The sequence below is a fragment of the Drosophila busckii genome, chromosome 3L (assembly GCF_011750605.1).
Source record: "Drosophila busckii strain San Diego stock center, stock number 13000-0081.31 chromosome 3L, ASM1175060v1, whole genome shotgun sequence".
Classification (NCBI taxonomy): Eukaryota; Metazoa; Arthropoda; class Insecta; order Diptera; family Drosophilidae; genus Drosophila; species Drosophila busckii.
In genome coordinates this window covers 14,999,585-15,007,330 of record NC_046606.1, presented here as the reverse complement: position 1 = coordinate 15,007,330, position 7,746 = coordinate 14,999,585, and the positions used below count along the sequence as shown (strand labels likewise).

Below are 7,746 nucleotides of genomic sequence, written 5' to 3'. Positions count from 1 at the left end.
TGTTATTTTTTGCTTGCACATTTATTGCTTTACGCTTGATGCGTTTATATCGCTTTGCAAAACTTTTATGTTTCGCTGCTGCTGGCAGCTGACCAACATGCAATGTGCTTTTGGCCCCTTGTCTGTCTATTTGACATATTGCACTAGGCTCTGCTTGCTGCTGCTGCTGACGCTGACGCTAACGTCGCGCGTCGCCGCAGCAGTTGTTCATTAAGCGAATCAGCGTAGCGAAGCATAAAAGCAAATTAACATAAGACAACTTCTTTTTCAACTTCTATTTTCTATACGTTTTGGCGGAATTAAAGACCCTTTCTATTGCCTTCCATGCATGTGCCACAACTAAATTACATTGGTGTATGTGTGTGTGTGTGTGAATCTAATTGGTGTACAAATTTTAAAATTCAACTACATACAAGTAACTTCTTTTGACAGGTCAAAGCACCGACTTTGTTACTGCATACAGCCGACGGAAGTTTTTTTTCCATTTACAATGGAAAACTTAAACTTAAATTTATTCAATTTTATGCAATTCGCGTAGTGTATGTTTATATTTTCTAATCAACAAATTTGAAGCTTGTGCTATATAAATTTATATTTATAAATATAAATATATAAGCAATAAATATTATTATAATATTATGCAATAGTAAAAGTGTTAATTTATTCATTTAATTTGGGCTATGGACATATGTACATATATATAATATTAAATATTATGCAATAGTAAAAGTGTTAATTTATTTATTTAATAGGGGCTAGGGATATTCGGCCGTAAGAGAAATGTTTACAAAAAAAATATATTTAAAAAATTATTAAGCTACAAGTTCCTGAAAAAATGTATTTAAGCTAAACATCATTACACTAAGTTACGCAATATTATACCATAGAATCATTTATAAATTATGCTAGAAATAATTTTTTGATTTCAAATTTTATTTTAAATCTAATTTCCCAATTTTTGGCTATTAAGAGTATTCAGGGTTCGACTGGATGGAATCTCGCTGCAGCCGTTGCGCTTGCGTGGTTTATAGCTGCTATGATTATGAATATTTATGTGTGCAGTAGCGCAACAATAACAATGGCAACAATAACAATAACAATAACAATGTGGTATACTGCCGTATGGCAACAGAGCTGTGGTGATTATGGCAACCAGCAAACGCACACGTTGCCATGCCTGTCAGCAATTCCATAATTTGATTGCATTTTTGCAGCAATTAAGAGTCAAGCATGAGCCGGCCAATGATTAAGGATTATCGTGCAGCGGACTTCGAGAAGCTTAGCCAGCGGATCCGCCAGCATCCGCTGATGAGGACAACCACAGCGGAGGAGCTGCAAACGCTGCGCACGGCGGAGTATCGCAATAAGTGTGTGATGCGAGCCTCGCTAGATGACATTGCATTGGGTGTGCGTAGACACTTGGCTAGCAGCCTATGAGCTGGCTTGGCTTAACTGCTTTTGTCTTTGCAGATAAATCTCTACAAGCTGCAGCTGGGAGTTGAGCAGCAGTTGCCCAAGCCAAAGGCAGAGCCCGTTGTGAGTTTTGGCAGCGCTAAGCGCAAGTCTGCCAAGCACATGGCCACGCCTTTCATTAAGGTGTTGCTACGCAAAACGCCCATTGAAGTGCTGCTGGAGCGGCACAGCATGACAGTGCTGGCGGATACGGAGGAGGGCAAACAGGTGCTGGCGGATAATGAGCGCTACGAGCTGCTGCTGGCGGGCACGGATAAGTCACGACGCACTGTGGAGTCGGAAACCCAAACACAGACTGCCTTGAAGAAGTCACGCTTGGTCAACACCGAGCGCCTGTCCATAGACCACGTAGGCTGCTATGTGTCCAATTTCGAAATGTTTGACACGTACCAGGACCTAGAGGCATCCACCAAGAGCGTGCAGGTGCAGGGCGAGCGCAAAATGGAGGTTACCACCTACAAAGTGGGCGGCGTGGATCAGTTCATAGCCATCAATAGCCTGCCCAGCTTCAAGCTAGCCCTAATGCTAACCATGCGCATACTGGCCAGCAATGTCTATGAGCCGCAGCAGCGACGCTATCGCAACATGTCGCCGCCCGATCCATTGGCGGAGGATGTTAAATTCAAGTACCGCTTGCGTTTGCTTTGGCGTCTAAGTGCGCCCTCAGCGCTGCCCACGGCTCATCAGGCTGTAACCGCCGTAAGCTTCTGTCCCTGCAATGGCGACATTATGGCCGTGTCCTATGGCGTTTATACTTATAGGCAGTTAGCCAGTCTCCCACGCGCTGGCCACGTCTATGTATGGAACATCAAGAATCCTGTTAATCCGGAACGCTGCTATGACTATACGGTGCCCGTGGTTACGGTGCAATTCTCGCCAACTGCGCCCCAGCTGTTGGCCATTGGTCTGCACAACGGCAACATTGAGATACGCGACATCTCACAGCCAGAGCAGCCGCCCTTGGCCATTTCTCAGCGCAACAGTTCGCCGCACTTTGAGCCTGTGACCGCTATCAAGTGGTTGCAACGCAGCCATGGCAGTGAAGCCTTCTTGGCCAGCTCACAGGCGGGCGCCATTACCAAGTACAGACTGATTAATAGTCCCTATCTGCTGGGCTTTGAGCATCAGCGTCTGCAGCGCGCCGAGGCCGAGCTGGAGGGCATTGAGCTGCAGCGATCTGCACAGCCGACGCCACTGCTGGCCAATCGTCATCCACAGTGCTTGGAGCTGCTGCTGGATCCGTTGCAGGCGGATATGTATTATGTGCTCACGGACGAAGGCACGCTCTACAAATGCTCCACCAACTATCCGCAGCATCATCTAGAGTTGCGTCAGGTGCATGAGACAGCCGCTGTCTGCATGGAATTCTCGCCTTGGTCACCCAAGCTATATCTGACCTGTGGCAGCGATTGGTAAGTAAAACGAGACCTTAACTACACGCTCTGTACTTAACTCCATCTGGCCAGGTGCATTCACATCTGGATGACGGGCCTGTCGCTGCCACTCATCACGCTTCGTCATCATCTGGCGCCCGTGCACTGCGCCCGCTGGAGTCGCACGCACTCTACTATTTTGGTCTCCCTTACCCACAGCACTGTGGACATTTGGGATTTGCGAAACAGCACGCTCAAGCCTGTCTCCTCGACCACCATTGATGCTAAGATTAGCTACACCACCTTTCGGTATGATGAATGGTAATTAAATTCAAAAGTTTTTCACTTTGTTTCTTGCAGTTTTACGCATTGTGGCCGTTGCCTGGCTGTGGGCAATGAGGCGGGTCATTTGCTCATGTTATCCTTTGAGGACATGCCTTTCTCCCCACACTTTCAATACAGACAGCTGAAACGTGCGCTCTTTAAGGCTCTGGCACTCTATCCAGAGCTGAGTGAACAGGTAAAGAGTGTGGGGTATTTTGGTTATCCGGGTGGTGACAATAAAATAACACCACAATAAAATTTTGAAAATTTGGTAAATGCAACCAACTGGATACCAAGTTTCTTTGCACTTTAACTTTTGTTAATCTTTTTCTTTTGGTAATCCTAACAATATGGAAACGAAAACAATATAATTTTATAAAATATAAAAATAAATGTTGCTCGGATTAACGGTAAGTTCCCATGAGTAATGTGCATCTTGTGCATCTTTAAGACTAAACTTTTAATTATCATAATATTTGTTTAGAAAACTAAACATGAGCACTATTATTATTAAAAAAATCTTATTAATTAATATAATAAACAGGCAATTTCCACTAAGCATTAAACTGCTTGGAATGAAAAACATCTTGTTCCCACATGTTAGTGTAATACATTAAGAATTAATACCAGATATATTAATATATAAAGAGTCATAATTTTAATATTTATTTTTTATTTTATTTTAATCAAATGTATTATTGACTTACCTTATAGCATTTGATATGTCGTATATAATAACTATGTAATCTGAATAAAAAAAATTACAATAATGTATTCAATAAGAGAAAAATGATAAATATTTTATTAAGCTTCATACTCATTCTAATGTTAAACTTCTACTTCCTTTAGCGCTACTTCTGCAAAGAAACTTAAGTACTTAAATGGAAAATTCCAGCTTAGTAGCTTATAAAACGGTTTTATTTATTTAGGTCGCCTTTATCATTTAATGAATTTGCATTTTACCTACCTCACCTTGAGTATATCAGACCCACCAAGTTCAAGCCGTTACCACCAGACGAGGCCTGTGGTTTTGGCTGGCGACAATTCCGTCGCATTTGTTGGTTGAGCTGTTAGTTACAATTGCAACGTTAAACATGCCTCAGCTACTGCGTCAGCAATTGCTTTTGCCTGCCTCGCCAACAGTTACGCTGCATGATCCACGCACACACCTGCGTCGCCTGCCGCCCGCATATAGTACTGCCCAGACGCCTTACAATCGGGACAAGGATTTTGCACCTCAGCTGCGGTATCAGCTGGAGCTGCCACTGCCCAGCAAACTGAAGCTGCGGCCCTGCAAGGTCATCTTTGTGGGGGACTGCGCTGTGGGCAAGACGGCCATTGTGAATCGGTGAGCAAATTCTGACTCCAAAGATGTTTAGCTTACTAACTACGCGTTTTGTTTACTAAGCTTTTGTTATGACAAATTTCAAAATAATTACAAGGCCACCATAGGCGTAGATTTTGAGTTAGAGAACTTTAATATATTGGGACATCACTTTGGCTTGGAAATGTAAGTTGCACTTCATTATAAAATGTTAAGGGTAAATACAAAAATACATACTAAGACTATATGAACTGCAGGTGGGACACAGCTGGCCAGGAGCGCTTCAAGTGCATAGCGGGCGCCTATTATCGCAACGCCAGCGGTATGTTACCAAACATATGAATATGTGGACTATCAATATTGTATTTCATCTATTGTTGTAGTAATTGTAGTTACATATGACATGTCGAAGCGTGATACTCTTGAATCAGCTAAAAAATGGTTAATAAGTGCACTCAACTATAATACAACAAATGCACCAGTTATTTTTCTAGTGGGCACAAAAGCAGATCTCTTGGTAAGTACAAGTTCGCATTATCAACATATATTAATTATAAACATTCTAGACCAAAGAAGAATTTATGCGCATGGAGCGTTTAGCAGGCGTTACAGCCGCCGAATTACAGGCTGAATATTGGTCGGTATCAGCACGTTCCGGATATAAAATAAACGAGTTTTTTCAACGTTTAGCTGCATTGGCTTTCGAAGCCGCCGTGCAACAGCAATTGGACGTAATTAAAAGTAGATCTACAGATCAAGCACAGACCGCACAAAAATCTGAAAAGTCGCAAACCTTTGGTAAATACAAAACGCTAATTTTAACTTAACTTACAATTAACATGGCTGCATCTCTTTAACAGATTTACGTAATTATCTGAGCAGTCATTTTGGCCGACAAAAAAGTGGTTGTAGCTGTTAATTAGCGCTTCACATGTTAATTTAATTTTGTTATAAATAAACGCTACTTATTTTATAATTCAAATAAAACAGAGTTTCGAAGTATCTTAAAATACCGTAGCGCTGCCACACTTATAGAAAATTTTAGTTTTTTGTGGCGGCACGTTCGCTAGCGTTGCCACTTGTCAAGAGGTCTGGCCGCACTCTTGTCACAATCGACTTCCGCTGAATTGTCAAATGCCCCTTGGTTTTCCTTTTCATTTCTTTTTCTCGTAGAAATGCCACCTAAAAAGCCAACCGAGAAATCCGGTAAGGATTTTTCATATAAAAATGCATTAAATAATTGTGATTTTGTCGCCAAAAGCAAGACTAAACCAAGCGCCATGCAGAAATATACGATTAATTGTGAAATGACAAGTTTTTAATGAAAAAATAACTAAAATGTTGTCGCCATGTTTGCGCCACGTGCGGTGTGGGCTGCTTATCGCTACTAAAAACAATGGAAACTATTTTTCTAAGTTGTTTGCCTAAATATTCAATGTTTTTCATGCGTGAAACAATTAAAATTGAACTTTATATTCAAAAAGCTACTGTGTTGACTGTTTGGTGCTGTAGTTTTGCTTATTCGTGCTTAACCCAACTTTTATGTACCAATGTGTGTTTACATGTATTGATGGTGTGGTGTTTTATGATTTACAGCAAAGCCTGGCGACAAGAAGCCAGAGGCGAAGAAGCCTGCCGCAGCCGCCCCAGCTGCTGCTGCTGCCAAGAAGGAGGCTCCAGCTGCTGCCAAGCCAGCCGCTGCTGCACCCAAGAAGGCAGCTGCTGCTCCCGCTAAGAAGCCTGCTGCCGCTGCTGCTGCTAAGAAGCCAGCTGCTGCTGCTGCCAAGAAGCCCGCAGCTGTGAAGAAGACCGCAACCAAGGCTAAGCCAAAGGCCAAGGATGCCAAGAAGAAGGTTGCCGCTGGCAAGAAGCCCCAGTCCGTGCTCTCCAAGCTGTCGGCTAAGGCTCGCGCTGCTGCCAAGGGCAAGAAGCCTGTCCTGAAGACTGGTGCCAAGCTTACCAAGGGTACCGCTAAGGCCAAGGCTGTTGCCTTGTTGAACGCCAAGAAAGTTCAAACCAAGGTACGCATGTGCCAAATCTTTTGCACGTTGAAAACCACTAAAGTCAAATTTATTTTGTATATCTAAACAGATCATCAAGGGCGCTTTCGGTACACGCACCCGCAAGATCCGCACCAACGTGCACTTCCGTCGTCCCACGACACTGAAGCTGCCACGTAATCCTAAATTCCCAAGGAAGTCGGTGCCCACCAGGAACCGCATGGATGCGTATAACATCATCAAATACCCGCTCACCACGGAAGCAGCCATGAAGAAGATCGAGGACAACAACACCCTGGTCTTCCTCACACACCTGCGCGCCAACAAGAACCATGTGCGTGCCGCGGTGCGTAAGCTCTACGACATCAAGGTGGCCAAGGTGAACATTCTGATCAGACCCGATGGTCAGAAGAAGGCTTATGTGCGCCTGGCGCGTGACTACGATGCTCTAGATATCGCCAACAAGATCGGCATCATATAAACATGCATAGTGGAAACGAACATCGCGTTTTACATTTAAACAATAGAATTTTTCTATAAATATTAACTAAGCTGACACGATAGAGCGAGGATGAACGTTTCAATGTTGTCTGGGTATAATAAAAAAAACCACACAAAATCAAAAAAGTAGTTTTGTTGTGGGTTTGGTATTTCTTTCTTTTCAGATTCTCAATGCAGCTGAGAAAATTCGCATTTTTTAAAAAGGTAAGCATAATCGATAAAACACTAAGCCACTTTCTAATAAATATTTTATTTCTTTACAGCAGGATAATCATGATAAAATCTATTGACTTGCCCTATTAAGGTGTGTATATATTTATATTTACAATCTAATATATAATCTGATGATATATTGAGTAGGAATCTCATTGAGCTTCAGTCATGCGTTGCTATGAAATTATTTTTGTCTCTAACTGAATTTTAAAGTTTTAATAATTGGATTTAAATATTTTCTTAAACAAAACTAATGGGAAACTTTTTCTACTTTAGTTCCAGCTTGCAGACAAGAATGCTATGGTGTCTATAAGGTGTGTATAACTATATTTTAAATTGTGAGCTCTATTTTGATGATGATATTATCGAGTAGGAATCTCATTGAGCTTCAGTCATGCGTTGCTTTGAAATTAACTTAAACTCTCCTGATTTGCAAATTTATTCCAAGCTTAATTGTAATTTAGTAACTTAAAAAACAATGCTAATTCTATAATTCTTTTTATTTCAGAAGCTGCATTCGCTTGGATTCATACTTGTA

At 42.0% G+C, this 7,746-nt stretch overlaps 3 protein-coding genes and 2 non-coding genes across 5 annotated transcripts; all 5 read left to right on the top strand.

Annotated features, from left to right (window-relative positions):
- Window positions 1-1,230: 1,230 nt before the first annotated feature.
- Window positions 1,231-3,426, top strand: LOC108599453 (WD repeat-containing protein 78). The gene is made up of 4 exons (XM_017986286.2): window positions 1,231-1,407; window positions 1,471-2,885; window positions 2,940-3,155; window positions 3,207-3,426. The coding sequence occupies exons 1-4, from the start codon at window positions 1,231-1,233 to the stop codon at window positions 3,424-3,426; spliced, it is 2,028 nt and encodes a 675-aa protein (XP_017841775.2).
- An 838-nt stretch (window positions 3,427-4,264) lies between these two features.
- LOC108598173 (ras-related protein Rab-34) lies at window positions 4,265-5,321 on the top strand. The gene is made up of 5 exons (XM_017984788.2): window positions 4,265-4,518; window positions 4,579-4,680; window positions 4,752-4,816; window positions 4,878-5,011; window positions 5,061-5,321. Exons 1-5 carry the CDS (start codon window positions 4,265-4,267, stop codon window positions 5,319-5,321), a joined length of 816 nt encoding a protein of 271 aa, XP_017840277.2.
- Window positions 5,322-5,596: 275 nt separating this feature from the next.
- On the top strand, window positions 5,597-7,121 carry LOC108600966 (60S ribosomal protein L23a). Its single transcript, XM_017988822.2, has 3 exons — window positions 5,597-5,700; window positions 6,091-6,515; window positions 6,586-7,121. The coding sequence occupies exons 1-3, from the start codon at window positions 5,670-5,672 to the stop codon at window positions 6,973-6,975; spliced, it is 846 nt and encodes a 281-aa protein (XP_017844311.1). The 5' UTR covers window positions 5,597-5,669; the 3' UTR covers window positions 6,976-7,121.
- Window positions 7,122-7,325: 204 nt separating this feature from the next.
- LOC117134812 lies at window positions 7,326-7,422 on the top strand. Its single transcript, XR_004458859.1, has one exon. It is a non-coding gene; the product is annotated as a small nucleolar RNA Me28S-Am2634 (small nucleolar RNA).
- A 128-nt stretch (window positions 7,423-7,550) lies between these two features.
- LOC117134813 lies at window positions 7,551-7,647 on the top strand. Its single transcript, XR_004458860.1, has one exon. It is a non-coding gene; the product is annotated as a small nucleolar RNA Me28S-Am2634 (small nucleolar RNA).
- Window positions 7,648-7,746: the final 99 nt, after the last annotated feature.

What these genes read in the sequence shown, in the direction of transcription:
- LOC108599453 (XM_017986286.2), top strand. Translation starts at nt 1,231, where the DNA reads ATGAGCCGGCCAATGATTAAGGATTATCGTGCAGCGGACTTCGAGAAG. An exon ending in CTGACCTGTGGCAGCGATTG is followed by an intron (nt 2,886 to 2,939) that starts GTAAGTAAAACG and finishes CCATCTGGCCAG; the next exon opens with GTGCATTCACATCTGGATGA. An exon ending in ATTAGCTACACCACCTTTCG is followed by an intron (nt 3,156 to 3,206) that starts GTATGATGAATG and finishes TGTTTCTTGCAG; the next exon opens with TTTTACGCATTGTGGCCGTT.
- LOC108600966 (XM_017988822.2), top strand. Translation starts at nt 5,670, where the DNA reads ATGCCACCTAAAAAGCCAACCGAGAAATCCG. An exon ending in AAAGCCAACCGAGAAATCCG is followed by an intron (nt 5,701 to 6,090) that starts GTAAGGATTTTT and finishes TATGATTTACAG; the next exon opens with CAAAGCCTGGCGACAAGAAG. An exon ending in CCAAGAAAGTTCAAACCAAG is followed by an intron (nt 6,516 to 6,585) that starts GTACGCATGTGC and finishes ATATCTAAACAG; the next exon opens with ATCATCAAGGGCGCTTTCGG.
- LOC108598173 (XM_017984788.2), top strand. Translation starts at nt 4,265, where the DNA reads ATGCCTCAGCTACTGCGTCAGCAATTGCTTTTGCCTGCCTCGCCAACA. An exon ending in AAGACGGCCATTGTGAATCG is followed by an intron (nt 4,519 to 4,578) that starts GTGAGCAAATTC and finishes TTGTTTACTAAG; the next exon opens with CTTTTGTTATGACAAATTTC. An exon ending in GCACAAAAGCAGATCTCTTG is followed by an intron (nt 5,012 to 5,060) that starts GTAAGTACAAGT and finishes TAAACATTCTAG; the next exon opens with ACCAAAGAAGAATTTATGCG.